General features: G+C 40.8%; 1 protein-coding gene across 2 annotated transcripts in view; it reads left to right on the forward strand.

Moving 5' to 3' along the window:
* The window catches only part of Utp18 (UTP18 small subunit processome component), a 30,983-nt gene extending 17,721 nt beyond the window's left edge, over positions 1 to 13,262 (forward strand). The window contains exons 11-14 of one of the 2 annotated variants that reach the window (XM_052759272.1): positions 5,996 to 6,170; positions 9,977 to 10,119; positions 11,788 to 11,828; positions 13,125 to 13,262. In XM_052759272.1, the coding sequence (XP_052615232.1) occupies positions 5,996 to 6,170; positions 9,977 to 10,119; positions 11,788 to 11,812 (343 nt within the window). In that variant the 3' untranslated portion in view covers positions 11,813 to 11,828; positions 13,125 to 13,262. The remainder of the gene's footprint in view (positions 1 to 5,995; positions 6,171 to 9,976; positions 10,120 to 11,787; positions 11,829 to 13,124) is intronic. The other variant, XM_052759273.1, reaches the window with a different exon arrangement.
* The last annotated feature ends 3,837 nt before the right edge of the window (positions 13,263 to 17,099 follow it).

Genomic DNA, 17,099 nt, shown 5'->3' on the forward strand with positions numbered 1-17,099 from the left:
TAATTTGGAACAAATCCATAGCCTCTGGCTTTCTGTGGGAGCAAAAGCAGAGTCTCCTTTCCAAAACAACACATCCTTATATTCAAATTTTGAAGTCAAGGTATCTTTAAAATATACATATTGGTTTAACTCAGTTTCCTTTACAATCAAATATCTCTCTGCATTTAAGAATCCCAAAGACAACACAATCCAGATTCTCTGTGTAATATTCATCTTTACATGGCTTATTTTCTATATTAATTTTACTGTCTCTTTAAAGACTTTATTTTTTAAAACTATGTATTTGTTTATATAACTGTATATATCACCTTTTTTGTCTCTTTTAAGCCTACGTATATTTTATACACATTGTAGACTATTACATCTGAATCTGTCTTATTATGAATCTATTGCTTTAAACTGCAGCAGCTGTGGCTGCTGGCTCCGCCCACCTCAGCTTCCCAACATTTACTGCCAGCTTTGGGAGCTATCCTGGGTCTATGCTTTTGTCCAAGCAGCGTGTAGCCCAGAAACCTCTTTTTTTGTTTTGTACTAGCAAAGGCTAAATCCACCATGCAGCTTAATATGCTACTTGCAGAGGCCTCATTCCCGCCATACTGCAGGTTGAGCACGCACTCTAGGAACCCACCAGTAGCTCAAACGGGCAGCTGCTGCTCATTTGAGAGAGACAATTAGGAAGCTGTTTTTAGCTCCGTTTTAGCATCTTTTTTTTTCTCAGTTTTTAGGTGGAAACTCTTGCCACCACGTTGGACGCCATTTGTAGCTGGAGTTTTCCTGCCTGGCCCACAGTCAGGACAAACTCTTTCACCTGCCAGTCCCACAGACGCTCAGACCCGACCAAGTAAACACAGAGACTTATATTGGTTACAAACTGTATGGCCGTGGCAGGCTTCTTGCTAACTGTTCTTACAGCTTAAATTAATCCATCTCCATTAATCTATACCTTGCCACATGGCTCGTGGCTTACCGGCATCTTCACATGCTGTTTGTCATCGTGGAGGCTGGCAGTGTCTCTCTGACTCAGCCTTCCACTTCCCAGCTTTATTCTCCTCCTTGTCCCGCCTACACTTCCTGCCTAGCCAATGGCCAATCAGTGTTTTATTTATTGACTAATTAGCAACACATTTGCCATACAAAACATCCCACAGCAGTCCAGTTTGAAGGGTCTGTGCAAAAAATCTAATACTAGAAATTGAAACTCATTTTAATTGCTCTTCAGTGTAATTGAATTCTCATGTTGTTGGCCAGAGATCATTTTTATGTTTTAGTTAAATCTGTTAAGAAAAGCTTTAATCCTTGTTAGAATTCCTGATACCATCTGATAGGTGGTGTTGTAGACTCAAGGTGGAGCGGGGAGAAGCTGGAATCTTCTCTGGTCTATGCTCCTGGCACTTGATTCCTTTCATCTCACATCTCCTATTACTATCTGTCAACTCGATGTAGTTCTTAAGTGCATGCTTTCTATTTACAACTTTGCTGTGATAGAATAGCCAAGAATACTTTTGTAAAGAGAGTTCTTTTACTTTACACTGTCATTTGAATAGCTTTGGAGACTGGCGTGATACGGTACATGCCTATAATCTCAGCATTTGTGATGTAGAAGCAATCAGATTTAAATGTTTTTTTGTTGTTGTTTTTGGTTTTTTGAGACAGGGTTTCTCTGTGTAGCCCTGGCTGTCCTGGAACTCGCTCTGTAGACCAGGCTGGCCTCAAACTCACTGAGATCCACCTGCCTCTGCCTACTAAGTGCTAGGAGTAAAGGGTGATTTGAGATAGGTTCTCTGGTATCCCAGGTTAGCCTCATACTTGCTAGCTGAGGCTGGCCTTGAATTCTTGATCCTCTTGCCTCCACCTCCCGAGTGCTGGTATTGTAGGTGTATATCATCATGTTTCACTTGTTTCATGTTCTCTAATCAGTTTTCTATCAGGTGATTAGAAATTTGTTGACTTTAGTCATGATTAGCTTATAATAAATACAAAGGTTGTTTGGAGGGGGACAGCTGGTGTTTGTAGGAGTAAGATGAGTGAGATTCTGGAAGTAGATTGGAATCAGCCTTGGGGACAATAGAGAAAGGTGACTGAAGGAACTGGTAGAAATCAGTCTTTGGTATTTGTGCTTATTTGTTTGAGGGTCTGTATGACATATGTAGTTATGTCTTAACTTTTAAAAAGAGACAGGTTCTTGCTTTCTCATATAGGCTGGCTTCAAGCTTGAGAGCCTCCTGTCTCATGCTCTTGAGATTTGGGATAGATGTATGCTCCCACAGTTGACTTTTTTGGGTCCCTTTGTTTGCTCAGGCTTGTCTCTGGCTCCTATTATCTTCTTATCCTGGGTAGCTGAGACTACAGGCATGCGCTATTATGTTCTTTTTAAAATTCTTGTCACACACTTCTAGCATCTGATTTGGCTTGATATTGGTACTATGACGGGAGCCATTTGACTTCTTTGGGGAATAATGTCTGAGAATAGCATGAATGGCTGTCCTTGAGGCAAGGCCCTGAAGACCCTGACCCACTTGACAAAAACCTGTGGACAGCTGCATAATTCCAGGCATGACCCCAGGAGCATATGTGCTACCTGCTCTCCTTGCTTTTACTGTGCTAGCCATACTGCTGACGTGAATGAGTCACAGTAGGTCATGAAGTTTAATACTACATATTTGCATAACTGTTCTGGAAAGAATGATTTTAACCACTAATCTTTGAGAATTGTTAATAAACAGATGATATTAGGAGTTAATGGGAACAGTCTAGGAACAGGGGATGTAGCAGAATCATAAAAACCTACAGTTCCCTCATTTCTAATAACTGTGCCAATAACTTAGTTAAGAAAGATGGACGTAAGGATAAGGGATGAACAGTGCCAACTATTAAGAGTAAGTTTCCAGTTAAGTTGCCTAAAGGATAAATGGAAATACTTGGTATATCCCCAGAAGAGATAGAGTAGTACAGAATGTAGAATGGATTGATCCAGCTTTGGCTGTTGAGTTGACTGTGAGAACCCAGACTCTACCAGATGTAAATATTAACCATTAGAGACAAAACTGTCTCACCCTGCATAATGCTGTAACTGCATATGCTGCCAGCTGGGCACACTGTTCTGCCTGTAAGTGTGCCTACTTAGAACAGCTCCTTTGTAGCTTGCAAGGCTGCTTATGCTTCTAACAGGAGAGAGATCAAAAAGGTAATGGCTACTGGTGAAAAAGCTGGGGGACAGAAGGGGAAAGAAGCAAGGAACAAACTGGTACTTACTGTAATCATTTTTAGAAACTAAGGAAGTAAAACCTTCATGCAAACCACTGAAACTGTATAAATAAAAATAGCCTAGGCTATCTGGGGCCACTTGTTTGAATAGTAGGTAGTCACAATCTCTTCTTGGCGCCAACTTCACACATCCATCCCTGGTCATTGAACCCACCTGGAGCAAGGCTTCCAGCAGTACTAGTTGAGATTTTTGTCTCATTCAGGTTGTAAATACTTGGCTTTAGCATGACATTGTCTGTTGTATTCTGGACATTTTAACATTTTGTTTGGTATATATACCTTTGTTTTAGTTTTGTGTCTTTGTTTAATTTTCTTAAGACAGAATCTCATGTATCCCAACCTGGCTTCCGACTTGCTGTGTAGCTGAGATGACTGACTTTGCACTCTTGTTCCCTCTGCTTTTATGTCCTCCTAAGTGCTGGGATTATAGGCATGGGACACCATACCTACTTTAGTTTTATGTTGGTTGTTCTTTGCTATAAGTCACTAGGGCCAGTTTTAAGTTATCTGTGGATTATTTGTACCATGTTTAATTAAGTTTACTTTTATGGGGGTAGAGGTGGAGCAAAATGGAGTCTTCCATATAGCCCTGGTGTCTTAGTTAGGGCTATTCTATTCTCTTGCTGTGAAGAGACACCATGATCATGGCAACTCTTACAAAGGAAAACGTTTAGTTGGGGCTAGCTTACAGTTTCAGAGGTTTAGTCCATTATCATCATGGCGGGACATGGCGGTGTGCAGGCAGACACGGTGCTAGAGAAGGAGCTGAGAGTTCTACATCTTTACCTGCAGTCATTAGAAACAACTATATGTCATACTGAGTGTAGCTTGAGCAAAGGAGACCTCAAAGCCCACCCCCACAGTGAAACACTTCCTCCAACAAGACTACACCTCCCAATAGTGCCACTTGCTGTAGGCCAAGCATTCAAACACATGAGTCTATGGGGCCATTCCTATTCAGACTACCATTCTTGGTTGCCTTTGAACTTTTGTGTCAGCTTCTTGAGTGTTCAGATTATAGGTGTGCACTCCGCTTCCAGCTTTATGTGACTCATTCTTGATGCACATCACATTAGAATGTCTGATCATTGAGACAAAAAACATGTATTTAAAGTTTTATTTTGTTTTGTGTTTCAACTGTTACTCACATTGTAGTTTAGGCTGGCTTAAATTTACCAAGTAGCAGCTGAGTGGTAGTGCATTTCTTTAATCCCAGCACTCAGGAGGCAGAGGCAGGTGGATTATTCTGAGTTTGAGGCCAGCCTGGTCTACAAGCAAGTTCTAGGACAACCAGAGTGTAGCTAGAGTTTTCCTGCCTGGCCCACAGTCAGGACAAATCTCTCTCACCCGCCAGTCCCACTCAGACCCGACCAAGTAAACACAGAGACTTATATTGGTTACAAACTGTATGGCCGTGGCAGGCTTCTTGCTAACTGTTCTTACAGCTTAAATTAATCCATTTCCATTAATCTATACCTTGCCACACGGCTCGTGGCTTACCGGCATCTTCACATGCTGTTTCTCATCATGGCGGCTGGCAGTGTCTCTCACTCGGCCTTCCACTTCCCAGCTTTATTCTCCTCCTTGTCCCGCCTACACTTCCTGCCTAGCCAATGGCCAATCAGTGTTTTATTTATTGACTAATTAGCAACACATTTGCCATACAGAACATCCCACAGCACCAGAGCTGTTACACAGAGAAACCCTGTCTCACACCACACACACACACACACACACACACACACACACACACACACACAAACACACCCATTTAAGTAGCCCACTTTCTATCTGAGCCTCCTGAATCAGGCATGAACTGTCCTGCCTCTCTTAAAGTACTCATCTGTGAATGATTCTGTTAGTGATAGACTTAACAGTAGGCCCTTAATTTACCTTTAAGAGCATTGGATATCTTTCTTTGTTGGTAAACATTAATGCAAACTCTGAGTGGATAACCATAAACCTTGACTATGAACTAATGAATATTCCCAGGAAAGCCAAATTAAGGTGTACGATTTTTACTGTCTTTGTTCTCTAGTTTCGTAGTTCCCACAAATACATTCAAAGAATAAAAAAAGACGAGCTAGAAATGGCAGAAGGGAATGGTGGTGTTTACTGTAGAAAGAAAAGCAGCAGCTGTCGGTGGGCAGTGTCAGTTGTCTTTCACATATTAGAATAGTAGGCAATGTCCAGGCCTGCTGGTGCTGGCTTTTACTCCCAGGTAGAAACTCAGGCTAGCTTGGCAACGTAGTGAGACCCTATACTAGGAGGGAAAGGGCAAAAGGGCTGGAGATAGACTTGCTTAGCATGTTTGTGAGGCCTAAGATTCAATCCCCAGGACCACAAAACAACAAACACGAAGTAGTCCTGGAAGTTAGGCAGTGGGCACTCTGGGAGAGTGCTTGTCTCAGTTCCTTCGTGTGCCTTGCATCTCAAGCACTTGAGTAGTACCTGGCTTGGAGTGGACATTTGCTCTGTTCTTTGATTTATCAGCAGAGAGTAAAGTGCAGATTCTGTGCTTTCTTGAGTTTGTAGGTAGACTACAATTGAAAAGCTGCCAGAGTTAAGAGCGCAGCCAGACTGAAGCTGCACTGACAGGATGGCTTTTGTCTTGCCTTGAACTCTTTAGTCATTGGACTCTTTGCAGTTTGTTTCCCACAAATACCAGTTTGTGTTCATCTAGGTTGCAAAGACTGTTTTAAATCTGTTTTATTTCCCTTTCTTTTTGCAGTTCTAAGAGTGGAGTGGTAAACATATACAGTCAAGAGTCTTGCCTCCAACAAACAAACCCAAAGCCAATAAAAGCTATAATGAACCTGGTCACTGGAGTCACTTCCTTGGCCTTCAATCCCACTACAGAAATCTTGGCAGTGGCTTCCAGAAAAATGAAAGAAGCTGTCAGATTGGTAATAATTCCTTTTACCTTTCCCCTTTATCTTGAGAATTTAACATTTCATGTTGAAACAGTGAGTGATAACAGGAAGGTAGTATTGGATTATTTTAAAGAGTGATTTCTGGGCTGGAGGTGTGGTTTAGTTGGTAGAGTGCTTGCTTGGAGGATTACGTGAGACCCTGAGTTCAATCCCCAGCACCAAAACAAATCCGGGTAGGTGACACATGCCCATAATCAAGGTCATCCTTGGCTACATAGCGGGTTGAAAGCTGGTCTGGTATGCATGAAAACTCTGTCTTAAAAAGCCAAAAACAGCAACAAAATGCTAAAAGGTTAAGTCATTTCAGTTCTGTTTGCAGAAATTAATATTTGGGAGCTTTTGGATTTATTTGGTGGTTGTATTTTTGTCCAGTAGCCACCAAATTTTGCAGTGTCTGTTTTATTAGAAATTCTGAGCTGTTCATTGTTAACATTTCTTAAGTTATGGTCCTCATTTTCAGAGATTTCTTCCAGCACATAAATTAAGGAACACATTTAAGGAAAGCACTTGATTTATCTACAGTTTCTTTAATTATTTTCTAAAAGCCTGTAGCTTCAATGGAGTGAAGGCAGTTTTTAGATTTTGAAAGTAAGTTGACTTGACATGTCAAGATGCTGCAGTTCAAATAGCTAGACGGGATTATGAATACCTGTGTCAAGATTGCCTTAGGCCACCCTCAGTTTTGATGATTTAGTGGAATGATACAGGACCCAGTATTTGGCTATATTATGGCTAAGATTTATTACAGCCAGAGGATACTAAGCAGAGTCAGCCAAGGGAAGAGCTACACAGGTAAAGTGTGGAGCAGCCTGGGAGTGAGTCCCTTTCCATAGAGTTGCACAGGATACATGTAATACCTCAGCCTTGAGGTGTGACCGCACACTGAGTGTTACTACCTCTGAGGCTCATTCGAGACTCGGTGCCCAGAGTTTGGGTTGAGGGTTCATGTGGACATCCTTTGCTTAGCATTTGCTGAGCTCTAGGTGCCCAGGAGTAAAGCCAGGTATTAAGCATAAATCACTTCATTTACACAACTGATTTGGGCTACCTGGCCCAAGTGTACTATCCTAATCATTCATAGAAAGTAGGGCACTGTTTACTCAGACATCATCCAAGGGCTGCTCTTGCAAGTCTTCCTGAGAATACTGGCCTCAGGACCACATTAACTCTTTTTGGTTCACCCTTAGAGTTCAGTTTAAAAGTCACTCTCATTTCTACAAGTTTCCTACTCCTCAGAACCAATTTCTTCACTTAACACTTATTTGCTCTTAGACTCAGGTATACAGATTTTGTCCAACTTTAAGTAGCAATATTGAGTTATGCTACTGTTACGTGTACACTGGCTTACAAAGGCTTGTTTTTATTTTGCTCCCTCAACAAAAGCTTTATATATATTTCATTGAGTATGAACTTAGATAATAGTGTGTATCTTACAAAGATTTACAAAGAACTCTTCAAAGCAATTTTGTGTTGATCACAGCCCTTCAGAGGATTTACAGTTAGTAAAGGGCAGAATTGTAATTTCATATTTTATACTTTTTGTTTTGTTGATGCAAGGTTGCCTGTAGCACAGGCTAGCCTTGAATTCCTGTTCCTCTTGCCCCCACCTCTCAAATGCAGGGATTACAGGCATGCACCGCCATTGCCTTGCTTAGATTCTGTACTATTTGTTTGTTGCATAGCTGTCCAGGGCTTATTTGACAGGGTGAAGAAGAGGCTAAGCTCCTGCCTCTGTTATGCAGCATATCTGTCCAGAGCCCATGGGCCCTGTCTGTCCAGCTAGTACTCTTTGCGCCTCATGTCTGTTGGATAGATTCTCTGTGCTGAGTTTATCCTTGGCTTCTTCTCTCTGCTTGCGGTTTTAGGTTTGCCCTCTTTTTTTTTTTTTTTTTTTTTTTTTGGTTTTTCGAGACAGGGTTTCTCTGTGTAGCTTTGCGCCTTTCCTGGAACTCACTTGGTAGTCCAGGCTGGCCTCGAACTCACAGAGATCCGCCTGGCTCTGCCTCCCGAGTGCTGGGATTAAAGGCGTGCGCCACCACCGCCCGGCTGTAGGTTTGCCCTCTTGATCATATCTGAATTCTTTTTGTGTGTTTGTTTTGTTTTCTGAGACAGGGTTTCTCTGTGTAGCTCTGACTGTTCTGGAACTCAAATTTGTAGACCAGGCTGTTCTCGAACTCATAGAGATCCACCTGTCTCTGCCTACTTCTGCCTCCCAAGTGCCTGGGATTAAGGCAATACACCACCACTGCCTGGCTCATCTTATATGAATTAAAAAAAAAAAAAATTACGTGTTATGAGTCTTTTGCCTACATGTATGTTCCATATGCATGCCTGGTGTCTGTGAGGGTCAGAAGAGAGTATCCCCTGGAACTGGAGTTGTTGTAAGACACCATGTTACTGCTGGGAACTGAAACCAGATTCTCAGGAAAGGCAGAAATTGCTTTTTACCGCTCAGCCAACTCTTCAGCCCCCCTGTATCTGAGTGTTATTGTTGTACTTCCTTACTTTGCTCCCCCCACCTCCCCCAACAGGGTTTCTCTGTGTAGCTTTGGTGCCTGTCCTGGATCTCGCTGTATAGACCAGGCTGGCCTCGAACTCACAGAGATCTGCCTGGCTCTGCCTCCCGAGTGCTGGGATTAAAGATGTGCGCCCAGCTACTTATTTTCTTCATAGATGTTTGAGTGTAGTGTTTTGTCAGCCTTGTCCTCTACTCTTGATATTTTTCTTCTACTTGGTCAAATCTGTTGGTGATACTTTTCTGTTTTTTTGTTTTTGTTTTTTGTTTTTTTCTTTAAAGACATAATCTCACCATGTTTCCCTGGCTGGCCTGGAACTCATTGTACACCAGGTTAACTTTCAAACTCAAGGAGATCTGCCTGCTTCTGTCTCCTTAGTACTACTGTGGTTAAGGGCATGCTCTGTTGTGCCTGGCTCTCTCATCATCTTTTGCTTAGTAAGCTTCTGAAATCTTTTTCAGGTATCTTCCCTGTTTTGGTATCTTGAGTTCAGGAATACTGGAGGAGTTGTCTTTTAGCACGAGTCATGCTGCTGTCCTTTTTCGTGTTCATGCTTTTGTGTTGCTATTTGTGCATCTGTGCTTTAGACAAAGTCTCTTCCAGTTTTATTTAGGGATTTTATTGAACAGCCTATTCCTGAGGACATAGAATCTATGTAGTACCACTGAGAGAGGAGAAACTAAGCTGTTGTAATGGTTTACACCAAAATGAAAAATGTAGAAATATACTTAAAATGCATTAAAGACTACTGACAATAGATCACCAGTGACCATAAAACAGAAAATGGAGAGTACCGTCAAGTTTAAAAAGAAAAAACAAAAAACAAAAATTTCCCAATGATGAAAAACTTAAAGAAACAAAGCTAGAGATGACTTGGTGAGTAATGTCTTTGCCATGCAAGTGTGAAGACCTGAATTCAAACCCCCAGAGCTCATTCCAGACTCAGTGGGAGATGGCCCTGGATGCAGGAGTCTCTGTGGGGTAAAAGACTGTCTCCAACAAGGTAGAAGGCAGTGACTGACGCTGATACTGGAGCTTGTCATCTGACCTCCATGCAGACTGCTCACACTCACACATGTGAGCATGCGTGACACAGACACCCAGAGTTAGTTATGGACTACTTGGCTACATTTATGGAACAGTACTTCCATGTATGCCACAGTCAAGTGACCTGTGTTTTATATCAGGATAGAATGGAATGAAAAATTGGAGAAAGATGGTTCCTAGTTTTTGTAATGTAAGATTTTTTACACTTTCCTGCAGGTTCACCTTCCTTCCTGTACAGTATTTTCTAACTTTCCGGTTTTTAAAAAGAGTGCTGTTTCTCGTGTTCAAACCATGGATTTTTCTCCCAGAGGTGGATACTTTGCCTTGGGGAATGAGCAAGGCAAGGCCTTGTTGTATAGGTAGGTATTGTTTATGTTTAAAAGTCGGATACATGATAAACTGCTTTTGAAAATGTGAAGAGAATAATAATATGTATTCCCAATTCTACAGTTATGTAAAGAATTTATTAGTTCTTTTAATTATAGCATGTTCAGTCTAACTCATCCTCATTATCTAACTGCATTTTTTTCTCCCATAAATGTGTCACTAGCAGAAAAATTCATCCAAGGAATAAAAACTTTGTGTGTGTGTTTTGTAGTTTGTATAATGATTATTATTTTTCCCCAGAAAGCTTTAATTTTTTTTTAGAATGTCACATCAAGGAAAAGTTGTAGATGTAACCGTCTTGTTAAATAAGAAACACAGAGCCATTTGCTAAGTTAAAAAGCTAAGACCTAAAAAACCTTACCCTTTACTGCTGCTGCTGTCCTCCTCAGCAAGAGACCTACATCCTGTGTGTTTGTCCTTTTTATTGACTTTCTATTCTGCCTTCTCATTGGTTGTAAACCCAACCACATGACCTCCTCGTCACTGCCCATCTGTACAAACCTCCAGGTCTTCTATGGTTGGTATTGAGATTAAAGGTGTGTGTCTCCATGCTGGCTGTATCCTTGTACACACAGAGATCTGCCTAGCTCTGCCTCATAAGTGCTGGAATTAAAGGCGTGCACCACCACCGCCCAGCTTATGCTATGGCTTGCTATTAGCCCTGCCCCCCAGGCAACTTTATTTATTAACATACAAATAAAATCACATTTCAGTACAAATAGAATATCACCATAAAAAGTAGCCACTTTAATAATACTGCCACTTCCTTGGTAGTTTGACACTGACGTTTGCTGATTTGAAGTCACTATTTACTCCACTGGACTTAAGTGAATTTTAAAAAACAATAGATGTTTCTTTCCTTGGAGCTCTAAGCTAAAAATAAGGGTGTGAGCCACAAAGATAGCAAAAAGTTATGTCAGCTAGCCAAATTTCTTTACCCAACATACTTGTCTTTAAAATAGGCGCAAGCAAAATTTATATGCATCTTTGCTAAAAGATAGAGGTTGGCAGGTGGATGCTGAGGGAGAACTGGAACTTGCAGTGGGAGTCTGCCCTGCTGGGACAGTCCTTCCCCTTGTGGTGGTTGTGTGTGCTGCACAGAGCCTACGCTTTTGTGGGAATGCTCCAGGAAGGAGAAAAGGGATGGGAATTGGCTTTGAAGACAGGTGTGAAATGAGAATATAGCAGACTGTGGGTTAAGCTGCTACCTACTTTGAAAGGAAAATGAGTTATGCCAGGGTAATTTTGTCAGTTTCATTTCAGATTAGTTTGGGATCAAGCACATATTTTACTAACTAAAATGAGTAGCTTTTGAGAACTTCTTTAGTTTTTTTAAGAACTGAACAGTTCTTTAAGCCCCAGAAGCCATTATATTTTTCACATAGTGCTCTAGAATGAAACTGTCCTGGCTGTGCTAGTAATTTGGATTGACAACATTTTTATTTAGTGTGGCTGATGAGGTATTTTGTCAGTCTTCTGGAGCCATCATAGCAGTTTATACATGTAGGGATCGTAATACGGCTGCTTGTTGAGAATGACTGGAATCACCTCCCATCCCTTACCACCATCTTTCTGAGTGCTGCTCCATGATCACGTTTAACTATTCTGTGGTAATTAAAAAGTTACCTTTTGTTTTTCAGGTTGCACCATTACTCAGACTTCTAAAAATGTTTTTTTTGAAGTAAGAAAATTCTTTTAAATACCATGGGTTTGGGGTTGTACCACTGATGTCATTTGGTGGAGGTACCATATTGACTTAGCTCTGCTTCTCTGCCCCAGGCCAGCTTTATATCTTCAGTTTAGGGGGGTTGGGTGCAAGTAGATCAGGAGCTGGCCAAATGACCTGAGCCTTCCTTGGAAATTACTAATCCCCAATCACAGTGGTCTGTCTCCTCTTCTGAGGTCACATTTGTAAGATGAATTGCTAAATGGTCTTATTAATAAAAACTCAGAGCCAGATATTGGAGTGAAGGCTGAGAGATCAGGGAATAGGACGAGTCACAGTCAACCTCACCTCACCAACTCCTCAGTTTCCAAAGAGACCTACTTCCTGTATACCCACGCCTGTATTATATGCCTTTCTGTTCCTGCCATCTCATTTTCTCTCTCTGCCCAGCTACATCACTTCTTGTCTGTCTGTACAGACCTCCAGACCTCTATGGTTAGTGATAGGATTAAAGGCATGTGCTACCAACCACTGCCTGACTTCTATGTTACTATAGTGGCTGGCTTTTTCCTCTGATCCTCAGATAAGCTTTATTGGGGTGTACAATATATTGGGGGACACAATATCTCACCACACACATTTCTAATACTGCATTCAGTAATTGTCATCAAAACTGTGGTTACTGAGCATGTAACCCACAAAACAGAATAAGCTTCACAGACCAATCAACAGAGCTACAGGTTGTATGAACTTAAAATATTTGACTTGGGTGATTATTAAGTGGCTTGCCCTACTGCATAGAGCTCAAGAATGGATAGTAGATTTTTGCTGGACAGTATTTAAAACACAGTATGTTACCTGTATGGCTACATCTTGGACCTGACAACGGGTGGTCCTGACTGAGCTTTGCAGTTAATTTTTTTTACCACAGCTAACTGTCTGGCCTTCTTAGAATTATGAAAGTTTAGGAGACTACAGATAACATTTAATTAGAGAAAAGGTTTTTTTTTTTTTTTTGGTTTTTCGAGACAGGGTTTCTCTGTGTAGCTTTGCGCCTTTCCTGGAACTCACTTGGTAGCCCAGGCTGGCCTCGAACTCACAGAGATCCGCCTGGCTCTGCCTCCCGAGTGCTGGGATTAAAGGCGTGCGCCACCACCGCCCGGCGAGAAAAGGTTTTTTAAAGATAGAATTTTGAGCAGAAAAAGAATGCATTTCAGCTATCTTACCTCTCAAAAATACAATGGCAGTACATGTTGCTTGTGATGAACAGTTAGAAATCAGCTGTATAATTTTTTTTCTATTCTTTTTCAGATCCGATTGAACCCATCTCAATACATCTTCCCAGAAATTTCCGAGTGTGTGTGATAATATATGGATAATGACTTGTGGAATCTGTGCTTAAATTAGCAGCAATGTCTTAATAAATGTTTAACTTTTGTTTAAAAAGTATACATAATTCTTTCCAGTTTCTGCGTGCGTGCACACACACACACACACACACACACAACTTGGATACATTTTCTTTAAAACTAAATGTGAGAAATTGGGAACATCTGTCTGTAATAATAAAAAATATAGGCAGCTATTTTCATTTATATCTCCCCCGCCACCCCCACCCCCCAAACCTCCGTGCACAGATCTGTCTAGGTTTCAGAGCAGGGCTTTATAAGACTACTCATTCACCTATTCTTTTGTTTGTTTTATTTGAGACAGGTTCTCTGTGTAGTGTTGGCTGTCCTGTAACTTGCTATGTAGACTAGGCTGGCCTTGAACTCAGAGATCCTCCTGCCTCTGCCACCTGAATGCTGAGATTAAAGGCATATGCCACCACACCTGGCTCCAGCACCAATTGTTTACTCAAGAAACCTGTGTAACCCTATGTATATAGGTGTATAAAATCAGTATACAGGCATTTGCTGATGATAATCGTCAATTTATTTTAAAACAATCACTTGGTATACATACTGTTTTAACCACTTATTGAGGGTAAAAGCAAGTTTGTATACTAAAGAGATGAATTTGTGTGTTATTTTTACATAATTATCTCTTGAGCCAGGCATATACCTTTAATCCCAGCACTCTGGGGTGGGTGCTGAGTGCGTGGGGGGAGTCAGAGGCACACTGATCTCTCTGAGTTAGAGGCCAAAAAGAGTTCCAGTACAGTCAAGGCTGTTAAATAGAGAAACCCAGTCTCAATTCCCCTACTCCCCCAAAAAGAATTATTCTTGGCTAAATATTTGATACTGCGAGATATAGTGCATTTCACTGTTGATAATCACTTCAGGGTTGATAATTTAATTTTGTAATCATTGCTGAGGATATTGTTTTATATAAATATAGAAAATGGTAGAAGTATATTTAGGACTGTTTCAGGAGTTACTAGAAATTCTGTCCTAATCATAAACCAAACTGCATCTATTATTAAACCAATTTTTTTCAGTTGTTTTTAAGATATTTGCACATATTTTGATCAAGTTGACCTCCTTTCAACTCACTCGGATTGGTCCCTCTTCCTTACCCACCTAACTTCGTGTCCTCTTTTTCTTCTTTTCAAAAACAAAACCCATCAAGTCCAGTTTGTGTTGCTCATGTAGTCTTGGATGTGTCTCCTTTCACTGTAATGTGTTCCACTTACCAGAGGCTACACTTTTAATAAGATGGACGCTTCCTCTCCCAGTAGCTTTCACTTGCAAATAGCACTTCTACGAGTGGGATTTGGTGCCCACTCTATGTTGGCATTTGGTCTGGCTTGAGCTTCCACGGGGGACGTGCATGCTGTCATAACTACTGAGTTCATAACATGCAGCTGTTCTGCTGTGTTCAGAAGACATGGTCTCTTCATAGTTTTCACTGCTTCTACATTTTCTGTCCCCAGTTCCATAATAGTCCTCAAGCTTTGGAAGGAACATGCTGGAACATGATCAAAGGAATGATGCATGGTGAACAATACCTTGGGGAGACAAAGAGGATCCAGGAAAAAAGGCAGAGGGTCTTTTTACCTCAAATGCGTGTTGTTCCCTGGATTGTTCTTGGACGTGATTTTGATGCCTTCTGTGACAAATACTCAGTTTGTATTAAGACCTGTTTATTCTTGTTAGATGTCAGAACATAGCTATAGAACCCAATCTGATCAGTGCACCATGAATCTGGATATGGCCTGCCTTTTGTGTTATCCCGGATATAATATATAGCACATTCCAGATAATTGTGTTTAAATTGGTCTGTCCTGAGAAAGTCCTGGGAAAGGGCTGTTCTATTAATATTTAGTATATGCTTACTGGTATTTATTTACATGTTTTTCTGAACTCATCTTTCCCAAGATGACTGCATTCTTTGTTAGTCATACATGTATAAAAGTACACTGAAACTGAAGTTATCTACAGCATTAGACTAGTCTACCTTATTCTTTGAGGTACTCAAATCCCAGGTCTCACAGACAAATCTGCTTAGGTTGACGAAACTCAACAGGAAGGGGTATAGTATATGTATTCTGTTGAGGGAGTATTCTGCATTCTCTTGTTCTCTGTACCTTGACTACTTGACTAGTTGTGTTCTCTGTAATTTACCATCTATTTCAAATAGAAGCTTATTGGATGTGGGTTGAGGCATTAATCTGTGGGTGTGATGGTGAGTCATTAGGAGTCAGTTTAATACGAAGTTCATTTAGCATGCAATGCATTTAGAATGTAATACACATTGGAGAAAAGAGCCTCTTGATGAAGGTCAAATTGGATAGCTACACATAGAAGAACAAATGATCTTGTCTCTCACCCTGCACAAAATGTAACTCCAAATGTATCAAGAGTTCAGCACAAGACCCAGTGGCCTAGAGAATACATTGGAATTCATTGGCACAAGAAAGGACTGTCTGAACAGGACCTCCAACAGCATAGGCGTTAAGACCAACAAGGGCACGAAACTCAGCTCCAGATAGGTCAAGGACTTAAGAGCTGGTACTCCAGGGGATACATTTGGACTTATTGGCCAAGGAAAGGACTTGCTGAACAGGACCCCAATAATGTAGACATTAAGACCAATAATCAGCAATAAATGGACTTCTTGAAACTAAAGCTTCAGTACAGCAAGGGGCAGTCTACTGAATGGGGAAAAATGTACCAGCTATACATCTGACGGGGTTAGTATCTAGACTACAAAGAACTCAAGCTAGATGTCAAGAAAACCCAATTAAAAAATAGGACATGGAACTAAGTTTTCAAGAGATGACATTCAAATGGCTGAAAACATTTTTGAAATGTTCAACATCCTTAGCCGTAAGGAAAATGCGAATTGTCTAATGGTTTCTCTTTGAAATACGCCAGCAATTCAGTTTTTAAAACACTCATTGTAAGAAATACAGCGCAAAGATAAAATAATTTGATTCATACTGAAAAATAATAGGAAAATATTGGGTCTTTGTTTTTCTTAACTAAGCCGTTGCATTTCTATAAAAGCAGAAGGTTTGTCTATACAGTAAAAACACCAGTTGACGGTGAGCCAGTGTTTCAGGCACCATTGCATGGGATGGCATGGTGGCACTCTCCGCACAGTGCATGTGTGGAGACTGAGGCTGCAGCAGAGTTGTGTCATGCAGTGGATACAGCACTGCCAGAAACACCTGACTTGTTACACATTGAATTACTTTTTTAGTCACTCTACATTTAGAAACATTTACTCTTGCCAGTTATTTTGCAGCTGATGGAGTCAGCAGTTAAATGACTCCATGTGGGATTGGCATCCAGTTGAGATGTGTTTTAGGGTTTCTACTGACAATGACTTACGGAGCTCAGGTGGAGTCAGCTTTAAATGTTCTTTTCTAGAAACTTGCTAGAATCTTGTCTGGTTTCCATCATCTTTCTCAAACTATGTGTTCTGTGAAGATGAGCTGTTAATTTGGTTGTGGTGAGCCTTCTCCCCAACTCCCTTTTAGCAAAGAACTTCATAGAAGCTAAAACTTCGAATTGAGAATGGCTTGTGTCATATTTTTCTTTAGCCATCAGGGGGCAGCAGTGGACTATGTCAGTCTTGAAAGGCAAGGCATTTTGTAGCCTTTCGCTGTCACTTTGTTCAGTTATAGTACGGCTTGTTTTAGAAATGCACACCAAGCTGTGTATATGCTTATTTTGTGTGTAGTTTTCAGGTACCAGGAGTTTCAAGACATATAGGAATTTATTTGTATAGAGAAAACGATGGAAACAGAGTTTAAATTTTAACTGTACTTCGTTAAGACCTCTAGATTGATTTTGTACTCTACTAAGAGAGTTAAAAAAAAATCTCTGTTTTAACCTC

This window comes from Peromyscus californicus, unplaced genomic scaffold, assembly GCF_007827085.1.
Source record: "Peromyscus californicus insignis strain IS unplaced genomic scaffold, ASM782708v3 Scaffold_3__1_contigs__length_106647218, whole genome shotgun sequence".
Lineage (NCBI taxonomy): Eukaryota > Metazoa > Chordata > Mammalia > Rodentia > Cricetidae > Peromyscus > Peromyscus californicus.